General features: G+C 33.4%; 1 protein-coding gene across 16 annotated transcripts in view; it reads right to left on the bottom strand.

Annotated features, from left to right (window-relative positions):
• bru1 (bruno 1) overlaps positions 1 to 17,397 on the bottom strand; it is a 323,289-nt gene that overhangs the window by 27,937 nt on the left and 277,955 nt on the right. For all 16 annotated transcript variants that reach the window (XM_065353887.1, XM_065353886.1, XM_065353892.1 and 13 more), the window contains 4 exons: positions 16,067 to 16,234; positions 14,897 to 15,032; positions 7,297 to 7,413; positions 2,842 to 2,913 (listed from right to left, as the gene is read on the bottom strand). In XM_065353887.1, coding sequence (XP_065209959.1) covers positions 2,842 to 2,913; positions 7,297 to 7,413; positions 14,897 to 15,032; positions 16,067 to 16,234 — 493 coding nt within the window. The remainder of the gene's footprint in view (positions 1 to 2,841; positions 2,914 to 7,296; positions 7,414 to 14,896; positions 15,033 to 16,066; positions 16,235 to 17,397) is intronic.

The following is a 17,397-nucleotide window of genomic DNA, read 5'->3' as shown; positions in this document are numbered from 1 at the left end:
TCGGCTGATTTTGACCAAATTCAGCAAAGACCTTCATTTTGAATTGAAAGTAAAAGATATAGCTCCAGAGGTGCTCTTGGAGGGAAAAAATGGGCCCTTAAAGAGGAGACATTTTCGAAAAAAATGTGTTTTTTTTCGCTTCTGTCGCTACCCAGCCTGTTTTGGGAAAAATGGCTCAGTCTCAATTGAAAGTATCCGGAATTCTGCGTCAATCTATGCTATTTCCGTCAAAATCTAAGACCACTTTTAGGGTTCTACTGAGTGGTTGAAAATTTGCAAATCGCTTATCTTTGGATACATTCGTGCTTTGAAAAATTTTTTTCTTCGCAAATACTTTACATAAATGTGCCAAAATGTTGGAAGATATCATTCCTGAAACTGAGGAAATATAATTTTGGAACACAATCGTGCCAACTTTTTAGTCATTTCTGCCAATTTCAAAAAAAAAAAAAAAATAGCCAAAAAAATTTTTTTTTTGATTTTTTGAAATTGGTTGTAATGACAAAAAAATTGGCACAAACGCGTTCCAAAATATTTCTTTAGTTTCGAAAATTATAAGCTAAAAACTCACGATTTTTTCGAATGTCTCCTCTTCGAAGGCTCATTTCTCACCTTCTGGGGCAACTCCCGCACTAAAATTTTTTTGAGTAACTTTCAACTCAAAATGAAGTACTTTGCTGAATTTGGTCAAAATCCACCGATTTTTTATTCACGATCCATCCTAATAGATATATTTTCTACTAAATTCGGGCTTATCTATTCCAACAAGGAATACTTTTGGACCCACTCATTCCCATTTGAATGAAACCAAGCTATACCGAAAGAACATTTTCTCTACGGGGCTTTTTTTTAATTTGGAGGCTTGTTGTGGTGCTCATAAAGCTCGTATCGAAAAAATTACCCGAAATTCGAAATCAGCGCTTTTAAAAACCTAGTAAACCATATGTCGCTCGAATTTTTCAATTTTTTTGAAATTTGGGGCTTAATTTGTGCACCCCCCCCCCCCCCGCCAATTTTGGTCAAATTTTGAAAAAAAATTGAAATCGTGTGACATGTCGTTTATTATGTTTTCGATGCCGCTGATTTCAGATTTCGACTTATTTTTTTGATTCGAGATCACAGGGGCTCACAAAAGGTCTCAAAATATGAAAGAATTGAAAAATTCGCGCGACCTGTGGTTTGTTTGGTTTTCGAGGGTGCTGAATTCGAATTTGAACTTATTTTTCTGATATGAGCCCTCTTGGTCTTTCAACAGGCTCCAGAAATCCTTTAATTATGAATTTTGGCTTTAAATTTTCGCAGAATTTTCAAATACTTAGAAAATTTAAAAAATCTCTTTCCGGAATGATTTTGAACCTCTTTTTTGAAAATAATCTTCTTATGCAAAGTTTCAAACGCTCAAAGAAATCTTTCAATACAAAAGTTCAACTTTTCACGACGAATAAAATTTATAAATCTATCATTTAAAATTTTTCAAAACTCACAACAAGGATTATTTCTCATTTTCTTCACAAAAAATTAATTCCCAAAATGGGATCTCAGCACTCTTAAAGATGCAACAAACCTTTTAAACAATAATTTAAAATTTTCTTCATTCATGGTATCTAACGGATTTTTTTTGAAAAAATCACTACTTTTTCACTACTTTTTTCACTATCTTTTTTCAACCAAATTTTCAGAATGCCATCCACTCGACCCCCCCCCCCCTCAAACACAAAAATTACCAAGTCAAATTTTTCACATGAAAATTTAAAAAAAAATTAAAACTGGAAGAAAATTTGTAATTTTAATTAAAATTATTGAAAAAAAAAAAAACAATACAAATAAACGAGCTTATTACATTCGTTATAAGACAAGGTGTCAAACAAAATTTTAAAATAAAAAATCAGGACTTTTGCAGGACATTTTGTAAACACTAGAGATTTTATAAAAAAAGGAGCCGGGGTGAGGCAAAATTTTACATTAGAATTTTTCGTTTTTAGTTTTTCAATGTCTTTAACATCCCAAGATTTTTTTCAAGCAAGCGGATGTCGAAAATATAATTTTATCATTTCAATTTTTGATTTTTTTTTCACGTTGAAGGTTCGTGCCCATGTAATGAAATTGAGCGAATAAAAAACTTTTTTTTTAAAAAAACCAAATTTTTGATTTCGAGAGGGAGGTACATATATGAAAAAACAATGATTTTTTGTGTGATGAATTGGTTAATTACAAGAAGTTAATTACTTAGGTACTTTGCTTCAAAATTTTGAAGTTTAAATGATTTTTTTTTTTTGAAAAATTCAAAATTGAAAAAAACTAAAAAAAGCAAACGAGCCCAAGTGAAGCGAGGGCAGAAGCTTTCGAAAATTCATGTTTTGAGAAGTGAAAAAAAAAATTTTTCATGCAAGGAGGAGTTAATTTTTCTGATTCAAACGTTGAACATTTCTTGAATTTGAACAATAGTTTTTCATGGGGAAAAAAAGTAAACAGCCCGAGCGAAGCGAGGGCAAAAGCTCTCAAAAATGTGTAATTCAAGCTCTAAAAAAGTCGACAAATGAGCTCTTTTCTACGAAATAAAGATCGAAAAAAAGGAACAAAATTGAATTTTTTTCATTTTTTCACTACCTTTTTAACAAAATTCACTACTTTTTCACTACTTTCACTACCCATTTTAAAAATCACTACTTTTTCACTACTTTCACTACTTGCACTACCTGTTAGATACCCTGTCATTCAAAATTCATTAAATCTAGATTCAGGTCATTACTTTCACCGCATCAATTGTTCTCTCAAACAATTTAAATAAATTCTCTAAATTTTGTTTACAATATTATAGGCTTGTTCACTTTATGTACTTACCAGAAGGTGACATTGAATTACCGCCAGTTAACGCCGCTAAAGAAATTAAATTCTGCATGTGGATCGGATTCACTGTAATCAAAAAAACAACAAAAAACAACAAAATAATCAATTCGACGAATTTCGTTAATCAAACTACACAAATAAATACACCGGGGTATCGTGTGCACGACGACGACGACGATTAACTGGGTATATTCGATGATATAGGCATCGTTATTCACACGTGACTGGCGCACCCCGCATTAACCCTTTACAACCCTTACGAGTTAGCATTTTCTCGTCTGATGCAGTAGTAAAATCAAAACACATCTCTATGGTTTCGAATTTTACAACGCTATAAAAAGTAATAAACGTCGACGCGTCGAGCCAAATTCCAATTTTATAAATACTCCGACTAAAATGCCAGAACCTAACAACTCCAACTCCAGTCTCCCTCTTTCTGCGAGTGAGAATATAGGCCTAGCTATGTAGTACAACTTAACTTATACTACCCTGCTCTACATATACGTATAAAACACAAATCAAAAATCCTTTGCCCCCTTACGTGTAAGTTTAACTTTTATACACACACGCCGAACAAACATTGAAAGCTCGAACTGGCTCGCCAAATAAATTATATCGCGTAGCGAGGTGAGCATATAAAATGGTAAATTGCCTAGCGCGATTTCTTATACAAATGGAAAAACTTTACGCAACTTTTTCTCTTAACTCGTCGATGCGATAACGAACCAAGAATAACATACCATACAGACAGACGTCTCTTTTTGTTACCAACTTACAAAGTACATACGAATACGGACCTCCTGCCCTAGCATATTTCTCTTATCGGTTCGCTGACGTCAGTCGATTGTCCTATAGTCAATAGTCGTGTCTGCGAATACCTTCTCGATGACCATACCAAATCACACTTCATAGTCTTTCACCTTTAAATTAATTTTGATTCCATATTCGATATCGTCATGTACGTTTGCACTTGCTAGTGGATAAACCATTCTTGCACATCTCGACCCCTCTCATCCAAGCTCAATCATTCAGCTAGTACGACTCTTCGTGTAAATATTGTCACCGCAAATTCGTTACTTCCGTTCAAACACAGCGACGAGGACACCAACAACGACGTCGTCGGTCGACGATAAACATGCTATCATCATTTTAAAAAAACCACCGAGTCTTCTTCTTGACTCATACCTTGAGTAAACATGGCACCTGGATAAGACCTGTTGTAGGTAAATTCTGTTCTTAATGATATACTAGCGAGATACAATGACGAGAGCTTCTAAATACCGTCAATTCTTTGACCTGTGGGTTAACTAGGGTCGCGAGCGATACCAAACCGTTCTCTTCAAAATGATAAGTACGACACTGCACACTCGTGTTTCCTGCAGATGACTCTACAGGGTGTCCCAGACTTCCATTCTTTTACAGAAATCAACACCAAGAATCAAACAAGAGCGAGACTTTTTTTTAGTAGGGACACCCCACCCCCCACCAAACAACAAAACAAAAAAAAGGGATGCCAAGTGAATTGGCAAACGAAAAAGTTTTTCTTTTGTTCAAAATTCAAAAAAAAACAGTTTTTTACGTGAAGCAAATTTTTTAGAAAATTTAGGTAAAAAATTTAGTTTTTGACAATTTTGGACAAAAAGCAGGATTTTTGGAGAAATTCGACATAAAAATTTCAGAAAAAGTAATTCGTCCTGAAAATTTTCAAAAAAAGTGTTATTTACTTTTTTTTGGCAATTTCGGCAAAAAAAAGTAGGGCTTTTAACTATTTTTAGCAGAAAAAAATATGAATTTTTTAAACTTGAAAATTTTGGAACAAAATGAAGGAGTATCAGAAAACAGATTTTAGGACATTTTTGGCAAAGAGTATCTAACATTTTTCACAAATTTTGGTCAGTTTTCTGAGAATTTTGACAAAAAATCAGGTCTATTAAATTCGATAATTTTGAATAAAAGTGAGATTTTTTAGAAATTTGGGCTGACAAGTAGGAATTTTTAACATTTTTGACAGAAAAATAAGATTTTTTGACAATTAGTGAGATTTTTATTCATTTTAAAAACTTTTCAGAAAATTGTAGCAAAACTTGGGATTTTTGATAACTAAGTAAAGTGGAAATTTCTAGAAAATTCTGACAAAAAATCTTCCCGGTTTGATACGAGCGACAAATGAATTCGATTTTGGACATTTTTGCTAAAAATAAATTCGTCATGAACATTTTAAAAGAGATAATTCGTCCTGGAAATTTCCAAAAAAAGTGTTATTTACTTCTTTTTTTTGGCAATTTCGGCAAAAAAAAGTAGGGCCTTTGACTATTTTCAGCAGAAAAAAATATGAATTTTTTAAAACTTGAAAATTGTGGAACAAAATTAAGGAAAGTGTCAGAAAACAGATTTTAGTACATTTTTGGCAAAAAGTAGCATTTTTTACAACATTTGATCAAAAGAAGTGTTTTCTGGAAATGTTGACAAAAAATCAGGTCTGTTCAATAATTTTGAATAAAAGTGAGATTTTTTGGAAATTTGGGTTGACAAGTAGAATTTTTGAACATCTTTGGCAGAAAAGTAACATTTTTTGACAATTTTGACAATTTGTGAAATTTTTAACCATTAAGTATAAAAACGAGTCAAACTTTTTAGAAAATTTTAGAAAAACTTGGGATTTTTGGCAACTGAAGTGGATATTTCTAGAAAATTCAGACAAAAAATCTTGCCGGTTTGATAGTTTTGAAAAATTTGAAATACGACAAATAATTATTGATTTTGGAAATTTTTTGGAAAAAAATAAGTACCTAGCCTACATTTTTTGAAAATTTTGACAAGAAGGTGAGATCGAAATTCAACATCGAAATACTTGAACAGTAAGTGGTCTTTGTACTTATTTCATTCATAGTTTTGTTGGAACTTTTTTTCGTTTTTTTTTAGCTTGGTGGGGTAGTCCGACTTGATAATTTTGGAAAAAAGTAAGACTTTTTGAAAAATATTGGTAAAACGTAGAATTTTTGATAATTTTGGCCAAAAAGTAAAATTTTCCAAAAATTTAGTAAAAAATATCAGACTACATATTTGACAATTTTGAAGAGAATGTGAACCTTTTGGTAATTGCGGAAAAAAGCAAGACTTTTTTTGAAAATTTGCCAAAAAAATAGCAATTTTTGACAATTTTGACAAAAATGAGAGATATTTTGTGAGTTGTGACAAAAAAATCTGCCATTTTTGACAATTGTGAAAAAAGTAAGGATTTTAGACAATTTTGAAAAAAAATAAACTTTTCGGCAACTAGGGCAAAAAATTTTTAAACTTGATATTTTAGGAAAAAAGTGAAGATTTTTTGGACGTTTTGAGAAATAAATAAGATATTTGGCAACATCTTGCAAAAAAATAACATTAGTTTTTTTGATACTTTTGATGAAAAACTCAGGCTTTTTTGAGGATTTTCGTATAAGAAACTGACATTTGTGGTCATTTTGTTTCGAAAATTTTTGCAAATAAAGTGAGATTCATTGAAAATTTTGAAAGAGAGGGCGACTTCTAATAACTTTTGACAAAAGAGTAAATATTTTTACTAATTTTGGCAAAAGATCTAAAATTTTTGGTAATTTTGGCAAAAAAACAAAACTTTTCAACTTTTTTTGTAAAATGCTGGACCTTTTAAAAATTTTGTTTAAAAAAAGACTTTTTGAAAATTTTGAAAAAAATCAGGCCTCTCTGTCAATTTTAGAAAAAAAGTGAGATTTTTAGTCATTTTGAAAAAGTGGAATTTTTTGACAATTTTGACAGAAAATTAAATTTTTGGCAAGTTCAGGTGATGAAACGAAATTTTTTTACAGTTATAGGAAGAAGTAGAATTTTAAATAACTTTGACAAAAAATGAGCTTTTTTGAAAACTTTGGGTAAAATAAATGGCATTTTTTAAAAATTTGCATAAATGTGAATTTTTTAACAATTCTGGCACCAATGGCTATCCATTTTTTTAAGGGTTTCCCTATTGTGATCACTGTAGTTTCATCAATTGATCAACAGATAGCAAATCAGCGATTGATATTTAATTGAAACCAAATGCGAGACCGAATTGAAATTCGATTATTGAGTTCGTAATATTATTTCATCAACTTTCGAGAAAAAAACACATCCGTGATTTGAAACTATCCTTCCAGACGAGACTTTACATCCAATTTTTTCACTTTCTCCATCTTCAAAATACCAAGACGAGCATCCGATCCTTCAAATTTCCTCCATTTTCACCTCCTCAATTAAATAAAGCTCACTTCTCACTTCATCAAAATCTCAATCCCATTTCCAAATTTTTGGCAATCACCCCTTCTCCCTCCTTCTCATCATTTCCCGCAGTTCTACACTCATTTCAGATTAAATCATAAACTACCAGCACGACAAGCAACCCCGGGCTATACTTACATATAATAAAAGTATTAATTTCAAGCATACACATACCTGCTGCTGGATTTGTGACGGATAGATTAGCCAGCGTTGCTAAATTCTGTAAATTAACTGGATTAATATCTGAAATATTATGGCACGACCCGTTCAAATTGCTTAATCCGTGCAAATCTGAAAACGTACAATATTTTTATTATAAAATCATCCGTCATCCTTTAACCTTCCACTCTCTTTCTTCTACATCATCTTCAACGTACTCGTAGGTACTACAAAAATCCATCTACATAATACCTACTAACGTAAAACTTTTACACATAAACTTAAATTAAAAAATAAGTAGGTGAATTATAATAATGTGCAACGACGAGAACGACTCAACGCAGCTTTCGGTTACTCTACAACGACGTTTGATTATTCAGGGTCACCTAAATACGCTCGTAATTTAATTTTGAAAAATAACCTTCGTGCAATTATTAAACGTCGACGAGACGAGGGTAAAGGGAAACGTCGCCAACGACGACGTAGGCTACACACGTCGAGATTAGGATGATCGTTTTGTGCATAAAACAGGATTCGGTAGGATTCATCCGGATTTCGAGCTTTCCCTCTGCATAATATACGAGTACATAGGTACTCGAAGCAACAGCTTGGCTCGATAGATAAAATGTTAGCACGATATGACGTCGAAAAAAATAACACACATCGATAAGTAAAAAACTTAATGTGCCTAGGCAAGTACACGTGGATTTTTGGAATTTTTTTGAAACAAAATAAAGACAAAAAATAAAACAATCTACGAGTATTCTACACTTTCGTCGTGATAAGAATACAAAACCAAGTGGAAAAAAAATTAACGCGATCACGATTCAAAATTCAAATCACGATCAACGGTATCATTCATGATCCCTCTTCACACCGTGATTCCTCTATCCCTTCCAAGTTCCAACATATCGTAGCTTCTACCTAGAAAAACCTATCCAAACAGTAGAAACAATTCGGCTCGTTTATCAGTTCATTTCTTACGTCGCTCGAGTCAACTTCGGTCTCGAAAAACATTATGAATTTTTCCTTTTCCCGGCCCCCTCTCACCACTACGTTTACACTTTCGAAAGAAAAGAGATAAATTTCATTCCACGACACGTCGCGTCGCTTCGTAATTTTTCGACTCATTTTTAAACGCTACAAAAAGCAACATTAATCACTTCAGCAGAGGTTCGAGGTTGCGCAACGTGCGACCATAATATTTCTTCAACCGCTGCTACTTTGGCTCTCCTGCCCATCCCCCTGCTTCGCATTAAAATATCAACTCGACAAATTTGCAACTGGAAAGTTGCTCTCATTAACACGGCAAATCGCCGATGATAAAACTTTACCGTAGAGTTCAACTGCCGAACAGAAAATCTGCCCCTACCTCGTGCTCGATGAGCGAAAATAAACCGCAAAATTACGTCTTCCGAGTCGAACAAGAATCCTCCCCCACCCTTCTCTACCCTGAGAATCATCGAATGGCCGCGATAGTGAGAGAAAAAAAATTTAATTCAGATTATCTCGTCTTATTCTGTCGTCGTCGTTTTCCCATTGAGATGATGATGGTGGCGATAATCGCTGTGCATTGGAAGTAGATGTTGATGAAGTTGACAGAGATACAGAAAGACACTTGTTCATACTTCGATAAAAGAGCGTGGAAATATTAAAAAACTGGATGATTTCGGGGGCGAGTGAATTTTTATAGGATACAATTTGATCGAAATCGAACGAGCATTAACCAAAAAATCAATTCGAAATGCGAAAAATTGAAAAAGAAATTTACAAAGTTGTAACAAGTATTTCTACCCATTCAATAAAAATACTTACAGTGATTAATCCTTTCGTGTTCAGGAATAATATGAAGAACAAATTCAAAAAAATTTCCATTGCATCATATTCGCATAAGTCCGATTGAAATTATAGAGCACGAGGTCATTTTCATCAATAAGAATTGAAATCTCACAGTAAATAGGGTCAACTAATTCCCTGTGTGAAATTTTCTGCACAATGAATGAAAAAAAATATACAATAGCATCCCTGATAAAGAAACAGAAGATGCAGCGAGTAAATTTCAATTTCTTCCAGTCCAATTAACATTTTTTTTTTTTTACAAATGAGATATCATCTCAGGGCTCCTAATACTCAAAGCTGAAAACATCAAATAATGGAAATCAACGTTTAAAAAAATGAAAAATTCTGAAAAATTGAGAGTTTCAATTTTTTGCTTGATTTTGATTAAGTGACAGAATTATTTGAAAATTTGGAAAAAAGAAAGACTTTTTAGAAAATTTTTTGAAAAGAAGGACATAGGCAAAAAGACAAATTTTTCCTCACCTTCTGGACCGAAAGGACTGTTAATGTTAGACACCTTGTGGTTTTGCTAAAACAATCAAAAATAACCACTTATTAGGTACATATTTCTGTTCTAATCCTTTAGGGGATGAAAAGGGGCATGGTCCACGTGGGAAAATCTGTTTGCAGGGATTCAAAATCAGAAGATACATACATTTGAAAAACTGGAGATAGTTGATTTTAAATGTGAAAGCTCAATTCTTCATAAATGATAAGTAAGATGTGAAAGTTGAAAATTAAAAAAAAAAAAAATACAAGTACACATTATTTTTTGCTACAAACTACAATTATTTTTAAAAAAAACAAGAATTTCAACGTCTCCCTGTGGGAGGAGGGAGGAGTGTTCAATTTCGATCAAAATTTCAAAAAAAAAAAAAAAATCCCAAGTAAAGACATACGTATCAAAATATTACCAATTCAAAGATGTTGAATTTGAAATCCACTAATTTTCTGAATACGACTTTTCAGTGACCCTTTAGCTCCCCTCTAATTATAAAATAATGAATACAAAAAGTATTGAAAATTTGGTGTCACGTGTCAATTTCCGCTAATTCGATGTCTCTGAATTCGAATATTCATCGATTTTTTAGATTTAGGCTCTCAATACATTCATGATGAAAAAACATCCTGGATTTTTTCAAAAATTGGTAAGAAAGTTCAGAGATTTACTTTGAACAGTGGATTACCTAGCTGAAAAAGTCCGATTTGAGCCAAGTTGGAAATTCTACTCCACTTTCAGTCTACCACCAGCGACACTTAAAATGGGCCAATGAAGAGAAAAATCATCTTAACTTTGGTTAACAGCATCAAAATGTCAAAATTTCTCAAGCAAGGTATTCGAGAATGTTGATTTTGATTTCTGATTTCTATTTTGCCCCCAGGCCAAAAATAACCCCGCGGAGAGGAGGGATTAAAAATTCAAAATTTGATCTTTATACATGAGCATCGAAATGTACGAATCGCAGCCACAGGGTGATGATTTATGGCGGGGGAGGGGGGGGGGATTCAAAATTTGAGGAATTTAGATAAAGGTGTCAAAATGAGAAAATATTTCAAGACACTGATTTCCATTTTATAACTTTTTTCCTCTCAGACTCAAAATGAGCTACAGAGGAGGAGAAGAAAGGAGGTTAAAATTAAAAAGAGGAATAAATTATAATATATTAGTATCAAAGGCGCTGATCTTAACTTCATTACCTTTAAACCAAAATTAGCTCTTGAAGAAGGGAGAAGGAGGGAGGGGGTAAAATTAGAAATTTGAGAAATTCTAATCAAAATAGGTATAGGGATTTCAAAACACTGATTCCCATTTCTTTTTGCTCTCAGACCCGAAAACGAGTCCTTGAAGAAGGGGAGGGGAGGTGTTAATTCAAAATCGAAATTCGGGTATTAATAGGTATCAAAATGTAGGCCTTTTTTTGTCCTCAGACTCAAAATGAGATCTTTGGGAAAGAAGGGGGGGATTGAAATCCAAAATTTGAGGAATTCTACATGTAATAGTACTCCAAGTCACTGATTTCGATTCCAAATTTCGTTTTTCTTTCTGACCCAAAATCAGTCTTTGGAAGGTGGAGAAGGGACTTGGAAATTATTTTTTTTTGTGTTTATAATATAAGATTATTACACCCGGAAAGTGAAAATAAGTACTAACCTATTAAAAAATTAAAAATGGTAAAGTACAAATAAAATTCGCTCAAATTTCAGTACAAGGTGTTTAGTGAGTGGATGTGAAAACTTTAGATTTGGATATAACCGAATACAACTTAAAAAACGTTATATGGACAAGTTGCCTATTTTAAAATTTAAGGGCCAACAAAGCTTTGAAAAAAATTGCGAAATACGTATTTTTGACCTTGGGATTGGGTAGTACTTTGGAAAATAATCAAATTACGTCATTATGAATTCTTGCCTAACTTTGAAATTGAAGGGGCCACAAATATTTGTTTCTCTTAAAATATTTTCCTTTAATTATTTCTGACTCCTTCAATTTCAAACTTAGGCAAAAATTCATAATGACAAAATCTGTTTATTTTCCGAAGTACTACCAAATCCCAATAGGTACCAAAAACACGATTTTCTCGATTTTTTTTCAAAATATTTCTAGCCCCTTCAATTTTAAAGTTAAAAAAGAATTAGTGACAAAATTTGTTCATTTTCTAAAGTAGGTATTACCAATCCCAAGGTCAAAAAATGCGTTTTTTGCAATTTTTTTTCAAAGCTCGGTTGTCCCTTAAATGTCAAAGACAGGCACTTGTCTATAAAACTTTTTCTTCGAGTCGTACCCGGTTATATCCAAATCTGAAGTTTTGACATCCACTCACCAGACACCCTGTATAGTGTATAAATTGTCTGTTTTGAGTTGCACTTTGAATTTCAACCCAGTACTTTGCCTGAAAGGCAATCAGGGGTTCTTAAAATGACGTGAGATATACTTTTTTTAAAGAAAAAAATACAAATCGGGGAAACAATTTAGAAATGCTCACCAAATTTGATTTGAATGATGTGTTTTGTAAGGTTTTCACGATATATTGCGAGAAACAAAATTTACGATCAAAATTTGACCACCTCAGCAGGAAAAAATCGTGAAAAAATCAACTTTTTTGACATTTTTGAAGGTTGTCCACCTGTACATGAGAACTCTAAAAAAATACGTATTGCATCTTTATGAGATTACATTACGTTCGTTTTCTTTAGGATAGGGTTAACCCTTTCGGCTACGAGACAAACTGACGGATAAAATTCGAAGTGCTTTAAACTGAGTAAGGCCAGTTGCTGCCTAGAACTCAAAATTTGCTGGAAATCGCACATTCAGAAAGTATTCATGTCACAAATGGCAATAAACCTTAAATTGACTATTTTTCCATTTATGACACCCAATAGCATTATAAATCAAAATCAAGCCTTCTGAGGCATCTGATATTTCGATATGAAAATATTGATAACAAGCATCTTTGAAACTAGAAAAGAAGACATGTTAAAATAAAATAAGTTTGGGTAAAAAAAAGAATTTATTGAATGAAAACAAGGCATGCGACTTCAGATAGTTACTCATACTGCAAATGTTTGAAGGTGATTGCTTGTGGGAGGATTAAAATTGATGGAAAAATCTTTGTGTTATAGAGAGCATTTTTCAAAATTTTGAAAACCCATGTCACAATTCAACGCTAATTTTCAATGAAATTCTGAAAAATATGTATCATTTTCATCTTCTGACACATACATCTCTCTTGAGATAATTTGCTTGGGTGAGTAAGTTGCCTCAGAAGATGACCGGGTAAACTGTTGCAAGCATTTGAATTTTATGATGGATACTGTGTCATAAAGACTGCGCTCAATCAATTCATTATCTGTAAGATGACTTCTAAAAAGTAATTCCAGTAATTCCACAACATGATGTACGTATTTTATTTTTATTATCTCCTTATGACAAACAGATTGAGGGCTGTATTATGACACAGTATCTATCATAAAATTCAAATGCTCGCAAAAGTTCACCTAGTCATCTTCTGAGGTAACTTACTCACCCAAGCAAATCACCTCAAGAGAGATGTATGTGTCAGAAAATGAAAATGATGTCATACTTTTCAGGTTGAATAGTGACACGAGTTTTCAAAATTTCAAAAAATGCTCTCTATAACACAAAGATTTTTCCATCAATTTTAGTCCTCCCACAAGCAATTACCTTCAAACATTTGCAGTTTGAATAACTATCTGAAGTCGCATGCCTCGTTTTTCTTCAATAATTCCTTTTTTTACACAAACTTATTTTATTTTAGCTCATTTTTTTTTCTATTTTCAAAAATGCTTGTTACCAATATTTTCATCTTGAAATATCAGATGCCTCAGAAGGCTTGATTTTGATTTATAATGCTATTTGGTGTCATAAATGGAAAAATAGTCAATTTAAGGTTTATTGCCATTTGTGACATGAATACTTTCTGAATTTTCGATTTCCAGCAAATTTTGAGTTCTAGGCAGCAACCAACCTCACTCAGTTTAAAGCACTTCGAATTTTATTCGTCAGTTTGTCTCGTAGCCGAAAGGGTTAAACGATCCTAACCATCAAACCTCAAAGTTTTCGCAAAATTTTCAAAATTCACTCTTCAACGAGATTAAATTCACGCAGGGTATTTCGATCTTGGAAAAAAAATACTTCTAAAAATACCTCGAAAACACACAAATCAGTCGTTATACTCGTATTCTTTCTGCAACACATACAACACGCGTAACATAAACGAGAATTTCCGCCCCTCCGCCATCACCAGTTCACCACCTTCATCATCCTCCTGATCACCATCACCATCGAGTATTGCAATCGCCATGTGGCCGACGCTGGCGTACGGCGCGGCGGCGTAGCGAATAGTGAAAAAATTTGGATATACGACGACGAGGTGGCTAAATGCCCAAGTGGTTGTATAGGAATTTCGTTAACAGTACACAAGCGACGAAGCTCGTTCGGAGAGTTGAATTATTTACAATTTTCGAATGAAAAATTACCCATATAAACACGCCCAAGCCCAAGCGCCCAAACGCGAACCATATTATCGATATTGTACACAAAAACGCATACAAAGCACATATACACTGTGTAGGTACACGAAGTGAATTTCGTATGTGGTACTCGACTCGCATATACGTCGATATCGATACATCTATTTTTACACATTCGACTCGCTTGTAGCTTGTACGATTTACCACTCGTAGTACATACATTACTACGCCATAACCGTCGATGGAATCTTTTTTAAATTTAACCTGCTTTTTACGATCGGTTATTCGAGGCTCGAACGACCTCACGCCACCAGCACCACCCGCCATCGTACACGTATTCGCGATCAAATCGACCGAGAAAAGACGACGCGATGCGTAATTTCGTTTTGAGAAAAAATCTCCAATACTGCATCGAGCGGTCAATTATTTTACACGCATTACTTCATCGAGTAATGAATTTATCGGTCAATTTCGCCATGTGCTCTACTGAGTTGTCTTTCGCATAGAACTACACGATGATTCGACGTCGAATTCTGCGAACCATCAACCACGAACTGTGTACTCATTCTCACAAGGCATAAGCTATAAGCAGCCAGATACGTATCAGCCTAATCTCTCCAGAATCGTCTTACTAATAGAAATCAATGTCGAGGTGATTTTGTTTATCGTTATCGGTTGCGATTTTGTCGTCCTCGTCGAGCCACACAGAGTAGGACACATAACATAATACAAACAACGTTATTTTTAAACCAACGACAAAAATTATCAATACAGTGTGATTTACCCGAAGATTGCGAATTATGCAGCAATAGTCCATTCAGCGAGTTGTTCATGTTCGAATGACCATTGGTAACCGCCGCTGAAGCTTGTAGCTGTTGTTGCAGTAATTGCAACGGTGTTAGGCACTGAGTGGTTTCATTCTGCGAAAATCAAACAAAAACAATCGAATAAGTAGAAGCATTAATCATCAAGGCACGTTCAATCGAGGAAAAAAACATCAATTCGTTAATTAGTTCACAAGTACATTACTTCAAAATTTCTAGCCATTCGTCAGTTTTCAACAAATGAGATGATACACCTTTGAATATCCTTTAAAATGGATGGAATCGATGAAATATGAGCCCTGCTCGATATTAGAAGAACAAGCCCCCTTTTTTTTCTTAGACTCGATGATTTTTTTCAAAATTTGTAAGTTATTCCAAAAAATTAGTGTCGAACTTACCATCTGAATTTCGATGGAATATGAATTTTTGAATTTGATGACTGAACATGAAATTCAGAACCAAATTTTGGGCTGCAGAAATAGGTTTTTTCGATTTTGGCGAATTTTTAAAAATGGCCGAAACAGCAGATATTGGTGTATTAAATTTTTAAAATTGAAAATCGTTTATGCACTATTAAAGTCAACGTTTCGAATCGATAATCATCATTTTCGAGCCGATCTGGAGCCTCCAGCAAAAGTTGACTACAATCTGAATCGATTAGGGCAGAAAAATCACAAATCCTGGGTGACAAATTAAATAGGGTATCTTTTTTACAAATTGGAAATCTCAAATTAAAAAAAAAGAATTCAAAATCGTCAATATTCGGAGATGTAGGGGGGACACATTTTTGGAATGGTTTTTACTCCCCCCCCCTCCTTGGAAATGGTCGCACAAGGTACAGCCCACAAAAATGCGAGATTTTTTTCACTAGACTACCATCAATTTTAAAAAAGTAGAGAAATTCTCTCTAAATTCCCATTATTACTATTCTACTTTAGTGCATACGAATCCGAAAAGAAAACATCACCATGCCCTGCTCATACTCGTAGCTCGATCGGTCGTTTCTCGTCTATTTATCATTTAGCGAAGCATCCACGAGAATTGGTAACTGAATGTCGCGACAAGCGACGACAATATCGCTAATTTGTCGTAAATACACAATAATAAATAGCAAATAGGTGATAACTTACAGCATTAGGAGCGAATTGTTGACTTAGAGCAGCAGTGGCGAGGTATTGCTGAGGCGAGAAACTAATTCCGGCCATGTTCCAAATACTAGACTGCATTTGTTGTAATTTTTTCTGGTCTTTATCTTTCTGAGTGTCAGCGAATTTCACTACTAAAGGGGACGAACAACCCTGTGAAAGTGGAATCACGAAATTAAATAATTATTAGATATAAATAATTTGAAACATTTATGTTATTCAGATAAACTACTTAATCATAAATAGGTACAAATTCATGTGGAAAATTTACACACACATATTGATCATAATAAAAATTATAATGAAATAACTCCAAATCCAACAATAAACAATCGAACATCACATGCATGAAATGCACCCTGGTGATTTAATTGGTAACCAATTAAATTCATTTTCATCAGATATGAATATTGAAGAATAAAAAACAGTCAATTGCAGCTTAAAAATGAGAAAATTCGATAACATTTCGGTCAAGCTATACTGATTTTTGACATTACAGAGCATTAGTCACTTGGGAAGGAAGCTAAAATTTGGCAAGTAAGAATCATTTTCGAAAAAGAGTCCATAGGTTAGATTTTGACAGCTTCCTCTCCTCTATCATCTCATATTCTCATTCTTATGGGATACTTTTTCTCTCAAGGAATCCAAAACCACCAGAAATTTACACAAAAAGGTTTTAAAACTGGAAATGAATCAAAAATTAAATAAGAGACGATCCATTTTTAACGTTCCAGCACTTTCAACACGCCAGAAATTTCCAACACTTTTCTGAGAAATTTCATTAGATTATTCACACTAGTTCTTTTTCGATATGTGTCAAAACAACACCAAACTTCACAAGAGGGGGGAGGGGAGACTGACCAGAATATTAATACCTAATAAAGACATTATAAGCATTGGAAATTGATCCAGAGAAGCTAAATCTAGTTTCTTGGCAACAACAACAAAAAAATGAAAGTGAAAAAAAACAGCTAAATAAAAAATAAAAAATTGTATTTAAAAAAATTGCGAATTTTTTGAGTTGTATTCAATTTTTTTTTTAATTTTTCCATCTTTTAGACCATTCAAGGTAAAATCATCTCTCAACTTCATACTCGTTATATAACATTCAAATTCAAGAATCAAGACAACTAAGAGTAAGTCAATTTTTGTAAATTTCAACTTCATTAAAAAATACGAATAAAAATTTTTGAATGCTCAATGGTCAACATTTTTTTTTAGATTCGTAAATGAAAATTCAGGACTCCCACTTTACAGAAATTTTTTTTTAAAATCCTTTTCGTTTTTTCATCAACGGCTTCAAAAATATAAATGCT

The sequence above is a fragment of the Planococcus citri genome, chromosome 3, assembly GCF_950023065.1.
Source record: "Planococcus citri chromosome 3, ihPlaCitr1.1, whole genome shotgun sequence".
NCBI classification, from domain to species: Eukaryota; Metazoa; Arthropoda; class Insecta; order Hemiptera; family Pseudococcidae; genus Planococcus; species Planococcus citri.
This window is presented reverse-complemented; position numbering and strand designations above follow the sequence as displayed.